This window comes from Phaenicophaeus curvirostris, chromosome 6 (assembly GCF_032191515.1).
Source record: "Phaenicophaeus curvirostris isolate KB17595 chromosome 6, BPBGC_Pcur_1.0, whole genome shotgun sequence".
Taxonomy (NCBI): Eukaryota; Metazoa; Chordata; class Aves; order Cuculiformes; family Cuculidae; genus Phaenicophaeus; species Phaenicophaeus curvirostris.
Window position 1 is genome coordinate 40148230 of NC_091397.1, and position 25183 is coordinate 40173412.

Here is a 25183-nt window from a genome sequence, read left to right on the forward strand (position 1 = left end):
GAGTTTTCAGCATATATATGAATGCATATATATATTTCCTATCTGCCCTTGTATTCAAGACTAGCACTGGGGAAACAAGTTCGTTGTCCCTTCAACTTGTGTGGTGAGCCTGTGGGACTGCCAGGGTGTTCGGCACTTGGACTGTGTGCATTAGTGATCCTTACAAGCAGGAGCACCTCCTATGCACATAAATTGTACATATGCACTGTGTACAACTGGAGTACAGGAAGGAAATCATGACGGCAGAGGTAAATCTCGCCTTGAGATGACTCAGAGGTGATTTCTGATCCTCCAACACATGCTGTACTGGGAGCCCTCAGAGAAATTCATGCTGCAGCTCACAAATTGGATGAGTCATCCGGCCTTGGGCTTACAGAATATAACCCTTTTCCAGCAGCACGTTTCATCTGTATGTAAAAATACGTCACTAGCCACTTAAATCTTCCTGTTTCTGTGAACAAGTGACTGTTACTCTCCCCCTCAATGACCAATCTGTTTGAGGTACGATCATTCAGGACATGATCAAACCCCAGATTCCTTTTCCCATGCACAGGAAGATGTGACAGAAATGATCACTATGGTTATTTTTCATAGAATGAGGCAGCATATGACATTTATTCCTCAAAATCTTTAGTGAAAAAAGTGTGGCCTATGCCAGGTGAAATCTTGGCTACTGCTGGCCTGTGCAGTACTTCTATGGGCAGATAAATGCTGTGTACAAGCCAGGAGTTGGTATCCATTAAATAAGGTGAATCAACATAAAGCCTTGAATTCAGCGACAACTGAAACAAGATCTACCATTTAATGCGACACTGGCACTCACCATTTCTAACCAGCAGTCTTTGGCTAAATGTTGTGAAGTCAGCAGACGTTGTATCAAGACCTATTTCTGTTCCTAACAATTTTATTACCTTAGAACGGACACACAGCATTTTGTTTAGAAATATACAGCCTTTTTCACTTGCATGAATTGAATCAGAGTCTGAAAGAGTCAATAAAGTGTAATTTTTCCTACATAAGATTAAACGAGTACAGCTTGAAAAAGTTTCAACTCCTTTGGCACATTCTTTAGAGCCAGAACAAGTTAATAAAATTTGTTTAGATTTAGCCCTCTCAATGTGATTTGCTCAGTTGTCTCTGCCCTGTGTGCTTTTCCTGTTTATAAACTACCCACTATCTTACTTTTTCTTTTCAATGACCACATAGTGCCAATTAGTAAGAAATTTAAATATAAACCCAAACCAAACTCTTACAGCAGCCAAATCATGCTCCAAATATTTTATTCATTACGGCCATATAAATATACCTCAGTTAGTCTCTGAAAAAGTTGTTAGTGGTTATTTTACTGTGCTGTTTAATTTCCACTCCTGTCTTAGCAAGGAACAGTATTTCATATACTACAATTTTTTCGGCCCAATACAGCTGTGCAGATTCTAACCTGTCCCATGACTGGAGTGTAACAGCATATCCTGCTTGGACTACATCACAATTCAAGTATTCATGTAATTTTCCATCCTATTTTCCGACTGGGTATTCTCTAAAACTCTAAGCCTTAATGCTCACACTAATGTACCAAGATAGAACCCAATATTACACTCTAGTATTCTATAAATTAGTATGTAAAATGTTGAATATGTTTCAACACCAAAAAGATAAGCCAATGTAAGAGCAAGAAATAACAAGTTCATAGAAATATTTATACACAAATTGCAAAAAAAACCCAAAAACCCAAATAAAACTTTAAAAAGGCAGAAATAAAAAAATATATAGTCATGCGTACTATATCCACAATTGTTAACCATGCTGTCATTCACTTCATCCATCTTGTTCTCTTGAGGGCCAGCTAGGGGGATGTACTTAGCACTGACAGAGACACATCATTCTCTGAAAGCAAGCAATCAATTCCATTATGTTAGCTACCATTCGTGGTCAAAACTTCTATTAATTCTCCCTCAAACCATCACAACTGTAGCCTGCAGTATTCTTGAACTGCGACTGAGAAGCTAACTGATTATATTTGGAGTCATATCATCTCTCACCTTGAGACCACACATGCTGGTGTGTCACAGTAAGATCTCATGGAAAATTTCTTAGGCTGCAATTTAATTTTTGCTGTTTCTTTGTTAATCAGTGTAGTTCCACCACACGGAACTATTGCATCAGCAACAGCCAGTGCAATGGAGATCTGCACTTACAGCAGAAAGCATCTTGTCCTTCTAATTTGCAACTTTCTGAACCAAAACAGGTATTTTTGTTTTCAAGAAATGAACATGACCACCATTTCCCATAATTTCTTTCTGTTTTCCACAACAAAACAAGAAATTGGAAAGCTCTTCCAGTGCTGTCATATCCATGGTCTAGTTGTGCCTGATGCAGGGAATGCCAGTATGCGTACAAAGAGCTTTCAATTTACATAATCTGATAGACTGCCAGCATTAACGACAGCTCATCAGAAGAGCTGTGAAAGCTGGACGTTCTCTCATCATGAGGAATCCTAGAGTGAATCCAGGCAGAGAGGCAGGAGGAGCATCAGGACACATCCAGGAAAGCTAGCAATCAAGAGGCACAGACTGAATAAATAGGAGCAGTGGCATGCTTGTGGACTTATACTGTTACAGAAGAGATCACAAGGTCACAGAAATTAACGTAATTAAGGTTTCCACTGTGTCAACTGCCAGGCAGTCGTCACAGCTACATAGGCACTGGCATCTGAGCATGTACTAGGGTACACAGACTGATTCACAGGGAAACTCCATCTCTAGTTTTGTTTCAAGTTACAAGTCTCAGCAACATCTACAACTGGTTTTCATTACTTTGTAAAAGAATGTTAGCAATTTGAAACTAATTCACTGTGGGTATTAACAACTCATGAAAAAGAACGGATCTGAAATCAAGTGGTATATACAAAATGGAGTGAAATAGTTTTGAAGTTACTCATAAAAATTATGAAGTCATTCATTATGAAGCCATTTTGATTTATCCATTGTGTATTTTCAGTCAGTTTTTTTCAGAAAAAAAAGTTAGTAAACCTCTAACGCCTTTTCTCTGATGCCATTTACAATGATGACTGAGAGTTCTGCTCTGGATAAGCTGTGCATCATCATTAAATGTGATAAGAATTTTACAGAACTACACACTCTAAGCTAAAGAAGCATCTTTTTATTATGCTTATTCCACTGTAAGAGCATACTTGGTAGTGTTTATTATTGAAGAACACAATATAAAACCAACAAGCTGCACTGAAACTGCTTAAGTTGGCAGCTAGAACACTATGAGAAAACCAAGTCCTTTGTTTGGGGCTGGAGGGAAGTGACATGGTCATCAAGTACAACCTCCAATCAAGATCTTGCTTTCATGTCTCTGTAGATATGATGTTTCAAACATCATCCCAGGGACCAAGAGAAGCAATAGTCATTGGCTGTTTTTCCCCTAATAAATTCACACTAATACAATGTGATCAAGTACGTAGGAAGGAACAGATTAAAGATAAACAGCAGGAGAAGATAGTTTTCCTTATTCAGGGCCCTTACTATATAATTTCCCTCTCCTCCTTCCCCGCTCCCAAACAGATAAATATCTTTACTCAACAATTACTAGACAGTAACATGTACACCAAACATTCCACTGAAATGCTCATGGTCAGAAAAAAAAAATATATGAAGGAGGCAGAAGAGGAGACTAGAGAGGAAGAGGTTCTGTTGCTGATTATCAAACAGATGAAATCTTCATTTACTACTTGCTTCTATCTTCTGCAAATGTGTTGATGGAGATGGGTGCAGTGAAATTTAACACCTTCTTCTAAGTCAAATATTTTAAAATACTACATTTATTAATTAGATCCCTTTACATTAAATACTTTGTGACATCCAAAGCATATATATTATCAATTCCAGAAGACTGGTTAAAGAACAGGCTGCATCAGCCTTTTAACATTTGGTATATGAGCAATACCTCATTCTAGTGTTTCTCCTCAAGAATTTTCCTTCATAATACATAAAAAGTGGGTGTTCATGAAGAAAGTGGTCTGGATAAAAAAGTTAGCTTGCAAAGGAAATGCTAAAAATACAGGCTATGTTTTGGGGCTTTAACTTCACATGATGGGTGAGTTAAATATCTCATCTTTTGTAGTTCTTTCAGACTTTGCAAGCCTATTAAGGTTTGAAAAGTATTGTTCTTGTTTCACAGAGGGAAAGAAAGATTGTTAAGAGGCAACCCTCTACTTCCAAGCATGTTAATGCAGTTTATACTAGTTCCAAAGCTAGAGTTTTTGAGTAAAAAAAAAATGTAGGAAGTGATTTAGTGTTGACTATATAAATGCATTTTCTGATCTGAATGCAAAGTCTGTCTTGCCACCTAATCCATCTAGTCCAAGCTGTCAGGGCATAGCACAATATCATCATTGAAAACTTCTGCAGCTCTGCGGAAACATTGCTTCATTCACACTGCTGTCGAATGAACATCCATCAACTTGGGATGATTGAACAGTGAGAAAAAGTATGCGTTCTAGCTACTTTAAGTGCTGTAAACCTACCTTTTTCTTCCTATTAGTTTCAGGAAGTAGAATTGACTCTTCAGTAGGGGCTTTGTAAGTCATGCTTTGATGAGCTGTCCCAGAAAGCTTAAGAAAAGTGGCAAGAAAGGCACCAGAGCTTGATTTTCTGAAGGTGCAGTAAATACACATAATATCAGTTAGTATGCTTGGGTGTAGCTTCAGAAGTCAATTGGATGCACAAATGATTGGATGCACAGGTCAGGAACAACATGTATATAAGAAATTTGAATAGTTTAGAGATACCTACATTTAATTTGTAATCATCCTAAACTTACACCTCCACAAATAAATTCTTACCAGCTGGGATGCCTTTAAGAGTTTATATAAGAAAAGAGCCACAGAAAATAGCCATGCCATACTCTAGACCAGTTGTGCTTTCTACTTGTATAAATGAACTTTGCCTTTATCTTCTGTGGATTTTAAGGCTACTGAGATGCAAGCTCACATGTAAAAAATGATACATTGCATCAGTGTGGTGGCAGGTCTGCATTGGTAGTGGGTGAGCAAGTGCGGTCACTGTTCTTTGGCTTTCAAGACGCTCCTTTAGTCACTATGACTTCCACAAACAATTTCCTCTTTTAGCCCTGTTTGTCTCATAATTTGTAAGCAACACATAGTGAAGGTGGCTTGCTAATTACGTTTCAAGACTGATTTTCTCAGGTTTTAAAGGCTAAGGTTTGATCCCTTTTCCCCTCTTGGCATGTCCACTGGCCAGCTCCTTGTGCCATGTCAGCCCCAGACTGGTGGAAGAGGTTGAGGAGGGGAAGTTGCTGTTGGAGACTGAGCAGTGAGAGGGCTTGGGGAAAAGGCTGGAGGAGGCAGTTAGAGTCATTGTGGGGGTGACAGGTGGGCAGTTGCAGGCTGTGCCCAGGCAAGACGCTGGTCAGCCCAGTGCAGGGACAAGGTATGTAAATGGGCATGGGTTTGGGGGTGCCTGTCTGGTCTCAGGTGGCCCCCTGTCCCAGGGATGAGCAGGCACCCAAGCTGTTGTGTGATGGTGTGCTTGTCATGGAGGGGGTGAGTCAAGACACTGCCTGCATGAGCTTCTGAGCATCCTGGTTATGGGAACCCGTGTAGCATGCTACCCCTCAGCTGCTGTGTGCCCACCTGTTTGTTCGCATGTCCATGTTCTTGTTTGCACATGTGTACGAGCAGGAGGAGGACTCATGCACAGGAGCACATGCATGTGTGCACACTCAGGTGTGCTTGTGGAGAAAGCCTGCGTAGATGAGTGCACACCTGTATATTAGAGGTGTGTGCTTGCACATTTGGGTCCCTGCAGAAGGATGTGAATCTTTGCATGTACTTAGGGAAGCCATGCAGATATGTGTGCAAGCTGAAGTGTGGTGCACCTCAATGAGTGTTGTCGATCTATGATTTTTCATATTTTCTCCACTCTCATGAAATTAAAGGGTAGGAAGCAGATGGCCCATCAAAGTGCTACCTAGGAACATGTCATACCCAAGTGCTTATGCACAAGGAACTATGTGTCTGTCTGTATGTATGTATGTATGTATACACGGGCACATGTCAAAATCTCACAAGAACTTGGATATTTTCATATATATATGTGCACGAACATTTGCGCTAAGATACTGAATGTCTATCTGCAGAGAGTGTGCATATTCAAATGTCAGTTTGACAGTGTATCTGAGAGTGCACCCAGGTCTGTTTTTACATGTGAATAGTCTAAGGAAGCAGTTTGGTTGCAAAGTATGCAGCAAAAGATGTAGCACGTGGATAGCAATATGCCTTGTATCAAGGTTAGAAGAGTGTGTTGCCTGAATCAGAATGGAGAAAATGCACTTGTCTGTTCATGATTTATCAGTGTAATACTGATTGTATTAGCAAGAGAATGAGTTATGCGAAAGTTTTATGAAAAAATATAATGTTACATGTATCTTCATATACATCTTGTACAGCTACTATGCCAGATTAATATGTATATTTTTGTATTTTAATACATGTCAGCATCTGTTCTGTAGTGCTTTCATTTGCCACAGAAGGCAGTGCTGTGTTGCAAACCATATAAATCAGTTCTGCATGTCACATGTTCTTTTGAAAAACTATTAAATATATTTTGATGTGTTTCCTACAGTCACCGGGAAATGGCAAGAAAGAAGCAAGAAATTCAATTCCAGGTATAAATTCTAGTTAATTGAACAATTCTAGAGATGAAATGTTGCTGACAAAAGGAGTAGTAGGTACTAGCTGTTACTATTTTCTGTTCAATCTCCAACAAACACATTCACAGGTTTTCATACTTTTATATATCATCTTTAATAGATACTTGTCTAAAATCTAGAAGACTAGTGTCGTTATCTTTTAAAGAAAGTTTATGTTAATAGATTTATAAATGTATATATTGTGTTAATGAATATGCCTTGTCTTCCCTGAGAAATAAATACTTGTCACACATCATATCATATTATTCATTTTATGCACTGCTATGTACAAACTGATGTTTAGAAAATACCTTTCCAATATGGTATTCTTTATGGTAGACAGTAGGACATTTCTGTGGAAGTTTTTCCCTGAAATCTTTTACAGATTAAATCATAGAATCATAGAATAACCAGGTTGGAAGAGACCCACCAGATCATTGAGTCCAACCATAATAAACACTGTACAGCTGTACTTAGCAGCTTATAGGGTAAAATCTACAGAGGAGTAGTAATTGTAAAGAAATTATATACTGGGGCTCATGGAGGTAAAAATCCTATAAAATAAAGTTCTAGATAAGAAAGAAAAACAACAGTGGGAAAAGAAAAAGAGCAATTAAAAAGAAAAGGAAAAGGAATATGAGAGAAATGTAGGTGCTTGGATTAATTGTCTCAAATAGTACTGTGAAGTAAGTTGTTGATGTCAAAAGTAATTGATATAAAAGAGGAAATCATGATGGATACATTGATATGTTGACAATGTGGAGCTGTATAAATCTTATCTTTACATTTTACAGTATGTAGGATCATATAATCAGATTTTCTTTACTTGCGCCTGATGCCCATGCCTAAATCTCTGATTCTCAAACATATTTTCATTGTGACTGCTGCATATACAGCCACAGAAGATTTAGGGTAGCCACAGTTTTGGTATTTACTTAGTGAGAAATCCACGTAGTTTTTTCAGGACTGCCTAATGTAAAGTGCCTACATGTGGCTACACTGAAATGATTATTTCATGCACACTTTCCCTCCAGGAAAAAGAATTCACATTTCCTGCCACATTATGGTTTTCATGATAAACAAATAAAACTGCATTTTTCACACCTGAACAATCGTGACCATTAATTATACATTTATTATCTTTCACTGATGAGTACAGAGAGATTGTTCTCCTAGGACTGCACTGTAGAACACTGCTCATTGAGAGGTCAATAGGGTTGTTGATGTGAGAGTGTCAGGATTTGAATTCCCACAAACTAGGGCCCCAAACCAACAGTGCTTTCAGGACAAATCTGAATGCTGCCAAGTGAAGTTAGCAGTATCTTTGATCACCAGTAGTTAGCTTCACTGGGTGCTCCTGAATGTGGTACAGCACACACTGAAATATAAAGCAAATAAAGAGAGAGGGAACTCCATGTTATAGAGATAAAGAGATAGTAAAATCCATATTTGCACTTACTTCTGACCTTAGGATTAATGGTAAGCCTAGAAGCAAACATGGAATGGTAGGTAGAGAAGGAAGAGAGGATGCAAATCACGACAAGTTAATTCTGAGCTCGAAGAGGCAGCAGTAGACTTGATATTCACTTCAGTGGGCATGGGAAGAGTTACTGTTGCTGGAAAAAACCTGAAAGTTAGATACAGCATGTTCCAAAATTCAAATTAATGTGTAAACTAAGTGATAAAAACTCAATGAAAGTGTTATTTTCTATTTTACAGAATGGCAAAATCATTGCAAAAGTGAGAGGTCCAAATGGTCCTCTTTTAATAAGGAAAACAATTGAGCTAGTGCAAGAAGAGAGGGAAATTGCAGCTGGAGGGAAGGAACATGCTGAGGTACTAACAAAACCGATGCTTAAATATAAATGATCATTTTTATTATGCTTACATGATTTCTCTGAATGCCTCCAACAGTGTTTTCTGTAATGTAACATTTAATATTTTGTATTCTTTTATCAGAAAAGTCACATACACGAGAGGGGTTTTTTTAGAAATTTCTATTAAATGGTACTTTCTAAAAACCTAAGAAATTCATGGATGAGTCTATTAATGCAAGGAATAGAGACATGGATAAAATGTCACTAGCACATAAAAGTTTTAGTAATTTGTTTCTTTCAGGACTGAGTATTTTTCATGTATAACTTAGTAAGAATGTATCACATGAAACAAAGACATGGAAAATAGTCATGTATCATTGTTTGTTTTGGGTGAAAATGGAGATCAAATAATTCCACTTACAGTAAAAGAAAACTTTTAACAAACTAACTCAGTTAAGGAAAATCAGGCTAGCCCAAGTTATTTCTTAGAATTGCTCACATTCCTGGATAGAATATATGTTACTACGTTAAGATAGAAGCGTTAAGAAGACATGATAGGTATACTCTGTGACTTTAGCTTCTCATTTGTGATATTTGCAATTACATTAGGTAGTTGAAACTACTCTAGAAGAGGAACCATCAGAAGAGTCTATTGAGGAGGACCTAGCCAAGGGTAAGTATCTTCCATTTATTTTAGAAATTTTGAAAGATATTAAAAAAATAAATCTTTTCACTTATTTGATTAAGAATTGTGTATGTCCAGCACGAATAGACCTTCCTTTGACTGAGTTAATAACATGGGAGGTTATGATTGAGGATTTCAAACTGAGAGGAAACTTTCTTCTGTAAGGAATTAAGACATTGGACTGTCATCATTAGTCTTTCCACCCCTCTTTGGGAAACTTCAAAATTCAAGTCCCTGGCACATAATAGCAGTGCCACGTGCCAGGAATTTTCCTGTGTAAAACCTGAAAAGTCTCTTCTTCCTGAAAGTCACTTCTGCAGTGTTGGTTTGGTAACTTTGTTGAGCTGTGGTAGTTAACCCTTAGATGTTCTAAAGAAATATCAAGATGGGAGTGACCTGTGAAGACAAGGAGAGTTAATTTCTGAAGGAATGCCATGCCTTGAATCTCAGATTATTTTTAATTAATTCTTCCATCAGACTAGATTAAAGTACTAAAGAACAGGCTTACATAATAGCATTAATCCATAATAGTAAGATAATGCTCCAAAAAGATTGGAAAATATGCAACATTCTGCTTGTGAGTCTTGTGTCTACAATTTATTTTGGGTTTGTCATGATCTAAGATCTACATCTTTTCTATTATTATTGTTATCTGTGGCTACTGAAGTGTCCCACAGTTTCATATTTGCACAGAATGTCATTTGGCAATGTTCAGATGGAAAAAGCTCCTCTGTCCTCTCTCTTCTTCTTGATGCATCGAAAGAAGCATGGCCAGCAGATCGAGGGAGATGATTCTGCCCCTCTATTCCTCACTTATGAGACCTCACCTGGAGTATTGTGTCCAGTTTTGGAATTTGCAACATGAGAAAGATATGGAACTGTTGGAACGCTTCTAGAGGAGGGCTACAAAAATGATCAGAGGGCTGGAGCACCTTCCATACGAGGACAATCTGGGAGAGTTGGGCTTGTTCACCCTGGAGAAGACTCTGAGGAGATCTTATAGCGACCTTCCAGTACCTGAAAGGGGCTACAAGGAAGCTGGGGAGGGACCATTCACAAAGGCTTGTAGTGACAGGACTAGAGGCAATGGGTATAAACTGGAGAGGGGCATATTTAGACTAGACATCAGGAAGAATTTCTTCAGCATAAGAGTGCTGAGGAACTGGAATAGGTTGCCCAGGAAAGTTGTGGGTGCTCCATCTCTGGAGGTGATCAAGGCCAGGTTGGATGTGGCTGGGTCTGGTGGGAGGTGTCCCTCCCCATGGCAGGAGGGCTGGAATTGGATGATCTTTGAGGTCTCTTCCAACCCAAACTATTCTATGATTCTAAGATTCTCTTTTGCCCTTTTTTCCTGCAATGAAGAATTAGATCACTGTCATAGATTAAATTATGTCCCCTCTACTTCCTTTTCATATTGTCTTTCTTGTATGGTTCAGGTGACATGTTCCTGGCCTCAGCTTTAGACTATTTTTTTTACGATAAACTCCCTAGGACCTAGTAGTACGGTATTAAAAATCTAGCAATTATATACAGACCTCATGCTAATTCGCAGAATCTAAATGTGTGACAAAATCAGGAAAGAGAGTTTTCAGCTTGGGTTCAACTTCAGGTTAGGATATCCCTCAGAAGCTATAACATACTAATGCTTGGTGATAACATATTCCTTACCACATGCAAGTGTCTATGAGTGTATTCTAGTACTGGAAACAAGTATCAGTCTGGTATTTCCATTAGAGCTATCATTAAGTTTTTCTATTGATTTTAGGATCTGATTGAATTAAATGCTAACACTTCATTGTAAACCTCAGATTCTGCAAAGAAAGCAGTAGTTTACACGTGTTCTTTCTACAGTTACTGCAAAAGAGTTCAGCATCCACAATGCTAAGGAAACGAACATCTACCATGACAAGAAATGTGTATTTTACTGGAAATCTCCAATATTAATACATAATTTCTCTTAGCGAATTTTGTCTGGTAATATTCATTCCTTTCACGTTTCTAGTCTTGTATGTACAAAGCATTCAACCTAAATTCTAGTTTTCCACCACACTTAGCACCATGTGACCCATTTCTCCACCATATGACCCAAACCATCAGTGGTTCATCAAAAATGTAGATTCCAGGGATGGCCAAAGACATTCTCATACTTCAAGTCATACTTTGAGTGCTAGGGTCACTTACTTTTTGGAACCATTGTTTGACCATCTCAATACCAAAATGGAGAAGCATGGAAACCTGTTTGTAAGTAACAGGAAATTTAATAGTGTATTTATTTTGATGGGTGAATTCGTTGATGCATTTTTTTTTTCACCAGCAGAAGTAACCAGATATTCTGTTGGAATTATAAAACCTTATGCTGTCTTGGAGGGACGTGTAGAAGAAATTAAACAGAAGGTAGATCAAATCTGAAGTTTCATTCATCCTCTGTAGCTAAGAAGCCTAGTAGCAAGATGTAAGATTAAGTAGATCCTAACTTATGCCCAGGCTTTAGAACAAGACCTGTTAATGCTTTTTTGATTAGGATAAAACCAAGATAATTTTGACCTGAAATAATATGATATTCAGATTGTTACTATTACTTTACTATTTTATGTCACTAGGTGAGGAATGACATATCAAAATAAAACTGTGCTCATTTCAAAGTTTTATGATAGAGCCAATGATCTTCACAGGAAGGTGCTGTATAGGCTGTTTCTGCAATCAGTCTTCCTTGGTCAGGTAGGAAGAAATCTCAGTAAAGGTAAAAAAAAGCAGACAGTGCTTGAAATCATTTAAGCTGGAGCTGAGCAGCTACTACTATACTCACTTACTTATGAGATGTGTACTCATAATTTTTCCACCCTCAGCCTTATCAAGGCAGCCTGGGAACAGCAGCATCATATAGGTTTTTAAAGAGCAGTGCAGGTAAGCAGATTACTGTTGGCATACGATCAGTATTGGGGTTGGGTAGTGCCTGTGATGTTTAAATATGAGTATAAAACATAAACGTGATACCAGTGGAATTTTGATATAGTTCAGGTAAGTGTGCACCTCTTACATGTTGTTGAATTTATTGCAGGAATGTAAGTTATAATAGATAGCCATAAAATAGACTTTTTTTCTTGTTTATGTGTTGTTTCAAGAGCCAAGCATTTAGCTAAATACAATAATTCTTGTAAAGTACACATTTATAAGACTACTATGATTAGAATCATAGAATGGTTTGGATTTGAAGAGACTTTAAAGATCATCCAGTTCCAACCCCCTGCCATGAGCAGGAACACCTCCCACTAGACCAGGTTGCTCAAGACCCCAACCAACCTGGCCTTGAACATATCTAGGGATGGAACACACACAATCTCCTTGGATAACCTGTTGCCGTGCGTCACCAATCTCATTGTGAAGAATTTCTTTCTAAGGTCCAATGTAAATCTTCCACCTTCCAATTTAAAGCCATTCACCCTCATCCTGTCATTACATGCCCTTGTAAAAAGTCCCTCCCCAGCTTTCTCATAGGCCCCCTTCAGGTACAGGAAGGCAGCTATGAGGTCCTCTGGAGCCTTCTCTTCTCCAGGCTGAACAACCACAGCTCTCTCTGCCTGTCATAGCAGAGATTCTCCAGCCCTCTGATCATTTTCATGGCCCTCCTCTGGACCTTTTCCAACAGCTCCATATCCTTCTTGTGTTGAGGATTCCAGAACTGGACACAGCACTCCAGATGAGGTCTCACAAGAGAGGAATAAAGGGGCAGAATCACCTCCCTTGACCTGCTGGCCACGCTTGTTTTGATGCAGCCTAGGATACGGTTTGGCCTTCTGGGCTGCGAGCGCACATTGCCAGCTCATGTCGAGCTTCTCATCAACCAGCACCCACCCCCAAGTCCTTCTCCACAGGGCTTCTCTCAATCACATCATCCCCCATCCTGTACTGAAACCACAGACTGCCCCGACCCAGGTATAGGACCTTGCACTTGGCCTTGTTGAACCTCATGAGGCTCTCACAGGCTCACTTTTCTAGTTTTTCTAAGTCCCTCAGGATGACCTTCTGTCCTTCTGGTGTGACAACTGCACCACTCAGCCTGTTGTCATCTGCAGACTTACTGAGGGCACACTTGATCTCACTGTCTTCATCATCAATGAAAATATTAAACAGCACTGGTCCCAGTATGGACCCCTCAGGTAGTTTAAAATAACATTTCTAGAAGTGGTAGCATGTTAGTCAGTCACAATGGTTAAAACCAGTTTATTCAATGTTAAATAAAAGGGATTATTAACTACTGAATCAATACATACTTTGTCCACTATATTTTTCACAAACATTAACTTAGTGGGCATTTTAAACCTGAACTAGTTGAAGCGTTTTGAAAAGATGGAGCTTCAGTTTAGGTAAATGTAGCAGTTGTATTTTGAATATTTCAGAGAATTTTAAACTTAAGATAGCTTAGCTTCCAAAATTAATCAGTCTTCAGATTTACAATAACATATGATTTTGTGTATATTCATTTTAAAAATGCCTCTGAGTAATGAATGAATAATTGCCGATTAGAAATGGAGGATTGGGCGTTGAAGCAGCAGAGGAGAGCATGTTAACTGAAGAACAAATCAGAGTATTCTATGCCCAGAATAAAGAACAGGTAAAACCAAACTGAAAATTCAAACAAAAGGAAGAAGTAGAATATATCATTGTATCTACATGTGTTTGCAAATCTCTGTCTTGTAAAGTTTTAGTATGTTGAAGAACTGAATTATTGTAGATTTAGTCCATAGAAAAAAATATTAACACTCTTGTTTTCTGATTCACACAAATATGGCTTGGTAGAGCTCTAACATTCCAATTAAATTAAATTGAACTCCAATTAAATGCTTTGAAAGATTTTGTAGATCTTTGTTATAAGAATATGCATGACCCCTAGTCATGGCCTTAAGCATAGGCTGTTAGGCTCTGAAATATAGCACAAAATCAAAATCCAGGGTCATCAGTTTGTTAGTACATATCTATTTAACCCATACTCTTCTGGCCAGAAAACAAGTGAAAATATATATTATGTTTTTTGTTCTTTAGAGCTTTTATCATGGCATAGTACTGGAAATAAGGATGTGCATAGGCAGAAAGAGAAAGAGAATTTTATTTTTCTGGCCCTGTCCCGTGCTAGGGGAAAACAAATAGCTAAGGACAGACAGAAAGTTCAAGAAAACAATGAAATTATGCTGGTGACCATTAAATGGCAGTGGTCTAGCAAAATAGTATCTAGATAGTTTAAGTTAACTCTACAAAAAGATGTGAATCACAAAAATTATGCTGCTTAGCAAATATTTATGCCTTCTCCTATTTAAGATCTGCCTAAGATAAACAGAGGCTGGAATTATATGCAGACAACTAGTTTGATATTTATTAGAGGGGCAAACAGAAGGGATCAATGAAAAAGCTGGCATAATCAAAAGAAGCTTGGAAAATGTTCCTGTGGCATTCCAAGTGAATGAGAGTGAGTCAAGATGGTTCCTACTGAAGCCAGAGGAAAAAAGGAATCTCATAGTAATCACCAGATGGCTGCACTGTGGTTTAGAAGGGAAGTAACAGGGACAGCTTGTAAAGAATTATGAAGAGCTTGGTTTTGGCAGAACTGGGATTCTAGTTTAAGCAGAGACAGTTTTGAAATAGAGGTAACAGTAAGTTACCTTCATAGGAACAGCAACACAATTTGAGATTAGTTAGTTGTAGAGGAGATGTGAGAGGAACAAAACCAGGGGAAAAGCATGAAATGTCTGATATATGGCAGCATTACTACACCACAGCATATCCTAACCAACAGTAGAACAGGGAGAAAAACAAAACTACTATGAACTATCAAAAGCAGTTCAGAGAGTCCTGCGCATAGTGAGAAGCCAATTTTTAGACATCCTTTAAGCTGAAAAGTAATGAAGTTAAACTGACAATACAGAACATACATTCCTTTGTGGTCAGTGGGCAAAACTATTCCTAATTAAACACTGTTCAAGCTTGCTGAAGGTCCAGAGGCTGCCTATTATAACAGAATAGAGACCCAAGGCAATAGACCTTCTGATATAACTGGAAGCAAAAAATAGTTTCTTTTTAATGATGAAGCTGCGTGAGCCAGGAGAGTCAAATCAATAGCCACATCTATTTCTTTCAATATAAGCAAGTGTACTTTTGAAGCAACAGTATAGATACTACTTTCATGCATTGTACTAAATCTTTGTGCACCTGCATTTATTTTCTCTTTTGAGTTTGTTCATCTTGTGCAATGGGTTAAGCTTATGCATAGACATGAAGATAACTGAAAAAGCAATGAATTGAAAGCATACATATGAATATATAATCCTTATATTATTAAAGGAAAATTTTATCATACACAATCAGAGGAGAGTGACTGGTGAAGAAAAAATTTAGTCAAATATTTAAAAGGAGAGAAGATCTTTGAGTAAATTCACAATATTGAAGAAAAAGGTGACGAACAAGATTAAAAAAAAGACTAAAAACTCTCATTATCTTCAAAAACTATTTTCTGATGAGAATGTACATTTATAGGATTGAAGGTTGAAACTGAGGGAGTGAAAAGAACACAGCAAAGAGAATGAAGGAAAAGCCTATAAATGCCTTGCAACTATCTCAGTGTTCTATATTTACAGCCAGCTACATGATTTTTAGTTTAAAAAATTATGTCTAGAACTGTATTGCAGTTTGTTATATCACATTATATGTGCTACTGCAAGCATAAAGCATAGTATTTGATCACATCGATTTTCTAGATAATGTTCTCCGCTCTCGCCTTCTTCATTTAGCCTGGAACAAAATGTGGTGCTTGCTCAATGTGGTTTTATTACTTCCTTTATCTCAATTAATTGTATTTTAGACATTTTATAATTTTTTTTTCTCAAATCATTGTTCAAAAAACTTTCCAAACAATTTGACAGCATTTTCAATAATATATGTGAATGTCATTTTAAAACAGGAGTTACGAGTTCCTTAGAAAAGGATGGTCTCATTTGTGGCAATGAAGTCAGAGTTCCTACAATTCACAGGGGAAAATTTATGGTTTTTAGTCTGATTTTGAAGATTTTGTTCAATTCATGATGAGTGGACCATGCCATGTTTTGGCATCACTAAAAAAGAAACAACAGATGCTATTCCTTACTGGAAAAAAACTATGTCAATTGTATTTGTGTGAGCCTAATAAATCTGAGGCTGAGAAGCCAAACAAGTAAGTATCAATGAAAATGTGTAAATGTGATTCAGTTACAGTATTTGGAGCACACCATAAACTAAGGCATATTCTTTCTCTTAAGTGCCCATGTGTACATGGTCTAGGGTGTAGGCAGCATTCTTTGCCAGACTACCACTAGAGATGCAATCACAGTTCCTGTGGGAATATAGAAACTCCATGCTTTCTGAGCTAGCCTTGAATGGTTTGTCAAACCAATAGGAAAAGTCCTACATTTAAAAGTTGGACTCATGCAATTTTGCTTTATGCTAGTTCACCTGGACAAGCAAGCATTGCCCACTGAGTTTTGCAGTCCTGCCCATATCCACTGCTATGTCTACTATGAAGCTGTAGATGTAGCCCAAGGAAGTCTAGGGGACAACTGAAGCATGCTGTGCTCCCTGGAACCACTCTGTGAAAGTCAGCAAACAAGTGGAAGTGTTGGGATGTTTTTTCCACAAGATGCAGTAAAACATTGTAAGGATTTGCTGCTCACAATCATGGTATCTTGAAATGTCTGTTTCTCTCTTACGAGAAATATTTAGTAAAGAATTTTGAGGAGGATAATAGTTGTACACACAGCCTCAAACAATAAAGAGAGTGTTCACAAAAATTTAAATATTGGATCAAGTTCTATATCTAGATAAGAGATTTACTTAAAGTGATACGAATCTAACCACTTTGCTCAAAAAAACCACTTGTCATAATAATTTAGATTTGTGTTGTTGTCTTCTCTATCCATTTCTGCATGAATTTAGCACAACTGGGGAATATTGATTTTTCTGTTGGTTGGCTGAGTGGCTAAATAAACCTTACAAATACAGGCAAATGACAATGAGAAATAGCTCTGTTAAAGATAATTATGTAGTGCTAACATTTTTATGATGATGGTGTACGTGATTTTAAAACAATGCTTTTACTTATTATATAGTGTGTACTTGCGAGTAGTAATTCTATCTAGTGAAAAAAATAGACTATTTTAAATAAACTAGAGGGGAAATATGTAAGCTGTGTGGTTGAGATTTCTCTTTCACAACACAGGACAGGGTACTTTTTAAGAAGTTTAATAATTCTCTTCTCAGAAACGTTACTTCAGTCATGAATCTGAACTTAATAAAAACTTATTTTGGCATTGTATTCTTACATTTCACTAAACTTCAAGAAGGTATATTTTCGAGAAGTTGACTGTTAACACCATACAGCCATGCAGTGACTTAAATATTGTATTAATTTGTGTCTCCTTAGGTTGGAAACTGAGAGTGTATTAAATCTATGTGATGTAGAAGACCGCATAGAAGATGCCAGCAGGCAACTTGCCTTTTTTTTCCGAAATTTTGCTAAAATGCACACAGACCAGAAAATTGCAAGGACTTTGGCTTTAATTAGACCTTCTCTCTTAAAGGAAAAAAGAGGTAAGTGTTAATAATTACATTTTCCATCTAGAGTATTAAAAAAGTACAATTTTTTTTTCCTAGATTCCACATTGGACCTTTATTTATAACTTGAGAATCTATGTACTGGAAATAACCTGTACACAGGGATCTGGAAGACGGCAATTGTGACCTCTCCTTTTATTTATTTTTTTGACTGTTGCCTTGTGTAGCTGCTTGGAGCAGCAGCTTTGCAGTCCATATATAGGCAATCATAGAGTCATTTTTACTTGTACTAAAAAATGAGTACTCATGCATGTGGTCCTGTATGACTTAGTCAGTCACCTACTCAAAACTCTTTAATCTTCTTTTGGAGATGGTAACGCATATCATCTATCTCAGTCAGGAATTCCTGCTGAGGTTTCTGAAATGCAAGAAAGCCTTGAGAAAGTGATCATCAGATTTATGAATGTCCAAGCAACTACTGAAGCCCTTTAGCAGTGCTTTAAATTAATGTTCTGTTCTCCATTTAGAAATTAATTCACCTGTAAAAATCTAACGTTGTGATTGGAAAGTCTATGTCAATTTTTGCAAGCATGTAAACTAATGAACAGATGGCAACTTAATATCATTTGGATATTTTAAACAGATTCTGTCTTGGGAAGAATAAAGGCTGCTGGCTTTGAAATAGCAATGCAGAAAGAAATAATCCTATCCCAAGAACAAATACATGACTTTTACAAAGAGCATGAAAATCAAGACTACTTCCCAGTCCTTCTAGAGCAAATGACCAGGTACATTGAATGAAAAATGAGAATGTGGATCTACAAATAAGACTGAAGACAAGATACCCATGTATCTGAGAGTTTAGTAAAACTGAAAAACAGGACAAGACAGCTACAGATGAGATAATTTCCAAGTATAATAAATTAATAAATTGGGCTTTTTAAGATTCCTAGCTACTCCATATATCTTTACATAGTATGTTCAAGTCAATGGCCGATTCCATTGAATTAGGTGAAAATAGCTGAGCTCTGTTCAGAAAGGCTGCATTTAGGAGCTCTGAAATCTTCATCCAATCAGTCTGGTGGATTTCTTGCAGAGGAAAAACAAACCTTGTTTGGATATTACCTTCATATGAAGTTGGGACATAGCTAGGATAAATATAAAACCTTACAAGATAATCAGCAATTTAATGTCTACTAATAGCCCAATTCTACAACATACTTGATATCATGTTAACATTCAGTAACTTTCAAATTTAAATTTGCATTTAAGCCTCATAAGCTTTTATCAGACTGCAGCTGTTTAAATAGAGATGGGTTCTCAAATAGTCCAGGGCTAGGGCTCACTTTCTTGGCCCAGGCTGTATATAATCAAATGCCTTTACAAATTACAGAGAGTTCAATATTTGATGTTGTTCATGCCAATTTTCCCATTTTACAGTGGTCCTACTCTTGCACTTGCTCTATCTCAAGAAAATGCTATAGCACACTGGAGAGATTTGTTAGGCACAAAGACTGTTGAAGAGGCCAAGAAGGAAAATCCAGACAGGTAATACTTGCAATAGTAAATAATCATTCACAGTTTCCATTTTATTTTCATGTTCCTCATCTAAATGACTATCACATTCCAGCTGGTGTAACTATAGTGCCATCATCTGGAAACCGATACATATTTCTGCAGTCTGTTAAGCTTTTTGTGAAAGAAGTGTTGTATTACACATGGTGCCTATAGCATTTTTGAAGAAATAATGGCTACAAAACATAATGAAAAGCTGAGCTAAAGAAAGAGTGTTGAAGCAAAAGATGATCTCTTTGGCTACAGAAAAATCCTTTACCATGAGAAGCACATGCCACAGGAAAACCCACTTGTAATAATCTTTTTATAATACTGCTCTGATGGTTGCTTGAACAAGTTACTTGGCCATCAAGTTGAATCTTTGTGACTTTGTATGGCAATTTTTAAGCTTTATGGTCTACAGAAGTATTGCTATTAATTTTCTACATGCAAAAAATATTAGTAATATTTCATTTTTACTGTTTTTTTTCTTGAAATAGCAAATAATTTTGTAGTACAGTTCCCTATTTTCTTAGCTTAATAAAAACTTTCCATCAGTAGCATAGTTTATATGTGAGCATGTTTCTTCTACAGATTTTATCAATGAACATGTTAGTTTTATGTACTTATTTTGTTGGAATAAGAAACTGCTGCATTGTAGTCTTACCTATTGTGTTTCATTAAGGAAGAAGTCACTATCTTGGAAATATAACAAGATTATAGTTATGAGGAAAAGTGTTCATATTTCAATTAGTTAATTTAAAAATTGATTGTTCTTTCCTAGTGAAGGCTTCTTACTCCTACAAGGAGATCATAAAGCACTTGCCTTGCCAGATCAACATTAGTTTATATTCACTGGGCTAAGGCTAATCATTGCTGAAGCTCAAAATTGCAATTCCGTTAAGCAACTTACTCTTCTAATGACTCTTATTTTACATGCAAAGTATGCAGTTGAAAACATCTCTATTGGTCAGCTGCATGGTAGTTCCACACCTGATGACCCTCAGAAGGAATTAGAGTCCTTCTTCCCTCAGGAACAGCCACTGGCATTAATTAAACCCGCTGCTGCTAAGAAGCATAAAGGTGAGTGATCTAGAAAGTATGGGCTATGTCTACAGATGTAATTTCTTCAAAGAATTACCAAAGTACACTGAAGTTAAACATGTCAGATGCATTCTTTTTATTCTCTGAAATGCTTTTTCCATGAAGAAAGAAGCTCTTATAGGGCTTACACAATTCACATTTAGGTCTCAAATGTTACATTTCCTTTGTTTAAGGTGCCTGTAGCTTTTTCTTCACCAAAAGTGTAGTGAATCGAAGTGAGAGAGTTCTTAACTATGTTACATCATTTAAAACCCAGCATCTTTTTAAGTCAAAGGAAAGGGAGTTTTTCCAAATTCGTGTTACTTACTTCAGACAGGTCTATCTACTGACTCAAAGGGATCATTGCTCAACTGGATGCATTCCAGTCCTTGGTTTAGTTCGCTATTAGACAAAGGCAATGAGGAGGAAAAGTCAAAGTAAAAAGTACACTTGGTACATTTTGGAATCTTAACTTAAAGATTTTTGCTGCCATTTTTTTTAATCCTCTATGCAGAGCCTCTTCTTAGCATCCTTCCTTTCTGTCCTACAAATTTCAGTAGTGTTTCTAATGTTAAATCATTGTTGAATTTTGTGAGTCTTTCTTCCCCTCTTGTAACAACCCAGATTGATTTTAGCAGACCAGCTGGTGTGTGATGTAGCGTTACATCTACAGCCCACATTCTGTCCAATGAGAGAAAAAACAGTGAATGCTACTGATCTACTTTATAACAGTTTGGGTTTGCCACCTGCACAGGGATGTATTAATGCAATGACAATAGTTTCTGTATATTTTTGAGGACTGCTGAAGTGTTTGTCACATTGTCCATGACCATTTGATATTGTAAGCAGAATTTTAATAGATATTGGTGATCTTTCTTGAAAAGCATCTATTTTTTTTCTGAAATTTTTAATGTTTGGATATTTTTTTGCGTCTCAACTATTTCAATCAAGAATGAGTTTTCTTGTTATTCCTCTTGATGACATCATGCAAAAAATTAAAGATGCTGGATTTAACATCTCAAACATTACAGAAAAATCTTTAACCCATGAAATGGCTGCACAGTTTTATGCACATCACAACGGAAAACCATTTTTTGAAGACTTACTGAATTGTATGACTGAGTAAGTGTCTTATACAGTACTGAGGTACAGTACTCTGAATTTACAGTGCAAACAAAACTTGTTATACTCAAAGTGGGCAGAGGAATTTGCTTTCTGTCAACCTCTGGCAAGTTTAGTGGCTTCTGAGTGCATGGAGTGCTCTTCTTTTAAAAGGAAGATTGAAAATTCTTTCAAGACTTAAGGATAATGACTAGTATTTTGGATATTTTTCTCAAAAAAAACCCACCTCATTTCTGACTGAACGCTTGTTTTTTCCATGTAGGACAAATGACTTCCTCACAATATTGTTATAACTGTTGATACAACAGTATGTATTGTCTTACCTCAGAAATCATTAGGTGGGAATATTTTTAGAATAAAAAATCGAAATCAAAATAGCTGATCATCACAATCTTTATGGCTTTCAAATACAGGATATTGTCTTAAACAAATCACTCAGAAACAAATTTTAAAATATCACCGAATCACAGAATCACAGAATCACAGAATAACTAGGTTGGAAGAGACTCACCGGATCATCGAGTCCAACCGTTCCCATCAATCACTAAACCATATCCCTCAGCACCTCATCCACCCGTGCCTTAAACACCTCCAGGGAAGGTGACTCAACCACCTCCCTGGGCAGCCTGTTCCAGTGCCCAATTCAGTGCCCAATGACCCTTTCTGTAAAGAATTTTTTCCTAATGTCTAGCCTAAACCTCCCCTGGCGGAGTTGGAAGCCATTCCCTCTTGTCCTGTCCCCTGTCACTTGGAAGAAGAGGCCAGCACCCTCCTCTCTACAACCTCCTTTCAGGTAGTTGTAGAGAGCCATGAGGTCTCCCCTCAGCGTCCTCTTCTCCAGGCTAAACAACCCCAGCTCTCTCAGCCGCTCCTCATAAGGCCTGTTCTCCAGCCCCCTCACCAGCTTTGTTGCTCTTCTCTGGACTCGTTCCAGAGCCTCAACAGCCTTCTTGTGGTGAGGGGCCCAGAACTGAACACAGTATTCGAGGAGCGGTCTCACCAGTGCCGAGTACAGAGGGAGGATAACCTCCCTGGACCTGCTGGTCATGCCATTTCTGATACAAGCCAAGATGCCATTGGCCTTCTTGGCCACCTGGGCACACTGCTGGCTCATATTCAGTCAGCTGTCAACCAACACCCCCAGGTCCCTCTCCTCCAGGCAGCTTTCTAGACAGACTTCTCCTAGTCTGTAGCACTGCATAGGGTTGTTGTGCCCCAAGTGCAGGACCCGGCATTTGGCCTTGTTAAACCTCATGCCATTGGACTCTGCCCAGCGGTCCAGCCTGTTCAGATCCCTTTGCAGAGCCTCCCGACCCTCCAGCAGATTGACACTTCCACCCAGCTTAGTGTCGTCCGCAAACTTGCTAAGGGTGCACTCGATGCCTTCATCCAGATCATTGATGAAGACATTGAACAGGGCTGGACCCAGCACTGAGCCCTGGGGAACCCCACTTGTCACTGGCCTCCAGCTGGATTTCACACCATTTACCACCACTCTCTGGGCCCGGCCATCCAACCAGTTTTCCACCCAGGAGAGTGTGCACCTGTCCAGGCCAGAGGCTGACAGTTTCTCAAGCAGAACGCTGTGAGAAACTGTGTCAAAGGCTTTGCTGAAGTCCAGGAAGACCACATCCACAGCCTTTCACTCATCCAGCAGCCGAGTCACTTTGTCATAGAAGGCGATCAGGTTAGTCTGGCAAGACCTGCCTTTTGTGAACCCAAAGAGCTTTTAAAAAAATTCAGATAGCTTAAAGCTCACTATGACCCTTCATGGTACTTCTGAAGACAAAGCTAAGACTGAATCTCAAAATAATGTAAAAGAGCTTAATTATATTGATTTTACAGGGGCCCATCGGTGATAATGGTCTTAACAAAGGAAAATGCTGTGGAAGAGTGGAGGCAACTTATTGGTTCAACCGATCCAGCCATTGCAAAACAGATATCTCCTGAATCTGTTCGAGCTCAGTTTGCAGAAGATACTTTGCGTAATGCTGTTCATGGATCATCCGATAGAGAACATGCACTGAAAAGTATTAAGTACCTATTTGGAGAGATTGATATAGACTGAACAATAAAGATGCAATCTCTGAAATCTGAAATTTATGTAATTAGATGCATTCGTCTACCCAACATCTATATTTAAGACTCTGTATACACACGTTTTCCTTCATACTCCACCTATTTTTCGTCAGCCAGATTTTGTTATCAGCTTTGCCACACTGCAAAATGTATCAACGAAACATTTAATATCTGCTAGAAGTTTGATGTTAGTAATGATTTCTTTATGTATACTTAGTAGACAGTTTTTTCTTTTATCACTGTAACAGATTTATGCCTTTCCAATAGTTCCATGAGTAAAGGGTTTTTTTGTATATAACTACCTTAAAAAAAACCACAAAAACCAGGGTCAACCAAGGTCATTAAAACACTACTAATGACACATCCACTGTGATATGGATTGAGTCTTTCAGTTCAGGCAGCCTACGAAGGAGAGATGCTCAAAGGCAGTGGAAGCACTGCTACAACGTTGGCAGGGAACAGCAGCAAGCATAGGAATGCTTCACAAAGAAGTAGGAGTCAGGAGCCAAGCATGACTGTAGCACAGGCCATGTCTTTATCTGTGGGGCACAGCCCCACGGCATCCAAGTAGAACTGGGCAGCATGTCCATCAACAATTCCAGACAAAGCAAATTGTGAACCAAGTCCGGGACCTTTTCAAGAGTCCAGTCAGGAAGAACTGGCAAGAAAACCAGAGATAAATCATAGCTTAGGCAAGGGCAAATCCCAAATGTGAGCTTAAATAGGGCTTCTGGCCCATTGGCCAACAGAATGGGTGTTCACCCCAGGTGAGACTGCTCAGGACTATTAAAGCCTATTTGTTCCTTCAAGGCCCTGCAAAACATTCACATTGTTTATTTATCCTTTCTCTAAATATCTTCTAACATTTACTGTCACAGGTAGGATAATAAACTAGAAGGTCCCATCCGGTCAATCTACTCAATTAAGTTACATCTGATGAAGTAAAATACAGTCAGCTCTTACATAACAGCCATTCTTGACATATACCTACTTGCTGAACTAGTGAATTTATATCCTGTCTCAGTCTAATTTGGCTGGCTTTCATAAAGGACACAAATATTCTTCTGTAGTGGATATATCCTCACTTTTGCTGTCCAAGACTGTTGAGATACTGAAGAATGGCATTCAATGAAAGCTATTTACTTAAGGCATTGATTAGAAGTGCAAAGTCTTTCTCACACTTTCTTTACTGCTCTGATTGTATTTAATACAACTAGCTGTTTTAAAGAGCTTCCTGACAAATATTTCTGTTGCAATGGGGCATTTGTTATTACAGACATTCCTCCAGCAGAAGCTGGACTGAGCATTATCCTGGTGGCCCATTTTCACCCACAGATGCCTTACTGCCATAAACTCAACTTGAAGCTAGCTAGCCTGTAAGAAGTTGTGATTAGTGAGAATTTATATGTTGTCTTGGTGAGGAGAGTTCTGAGAAGCATACTTCAGAATTGCTTTGTGTTCTTTGGCTTGTTCTTTACTATAAAAACCTATTAAAACTGTTCTTCCTGGCATCATTTCAACACTCTGAGTCTTTTGGGTGCTGGCACACTGT

The 25183-nt window shown here is 38.0% G+C and overlaps 2 protein-coding genes across 2 annotated transcripts in view; one reads left to right on the top strand and one right to left on the bottom strand.

Moving 5' to 3' along the window:
- STAC (SH3 and cysteine rich domain) overlaps window positions 1-25183 on the bottom strand; it is a 598932-nt gene that overhangs the window by 127791 nt on the left and 445958 nt on the right. The gene's annotated exons all lie outside the window — the stretch shown is intronic.
- Window positions 237-23620, top strand: NME8 (NME/NM23 family member 8). The gene is made up of 14 exons (XM_069860394.1): window positions 237-248; window positions 2132-2245; window positions 8437-8553; window positions 9144-9207; window positions 11534-11613; window positions 11677-11681; window positions 13744-13831; window positions 16260-16417; window positions 17663-17829; window positions 18437-18581; window positions 19234-19341; window positions 20279-20434; window positions 21388-21552; window positions 23398-23620. Exons 1-14 carry the CDS (start codon window positions 237-239, stop codon window positions 23618-23620), a joined length of 1602 nt encoding a protein of 533 aa, XP_069716495.1.

Coding starts and splice junctions, on each gene's coding strand:
- NME8 (XM_069860394.1), top strand. Junction 9,208..11,533: donor TGAGGAGGACCTAGCCAAGG/GTAAGTATCTTC, acceptor TTTTTTCACCAG/CAGAAGTAACCAGATATTCT. Junction 20,435..21,387: donor GCTAAGAAGCATAAAGGTGA/GTGATCTAGAAA, acceptor ATCAAGAATGAG/TTTTCTTGTTATTCCTCTTG.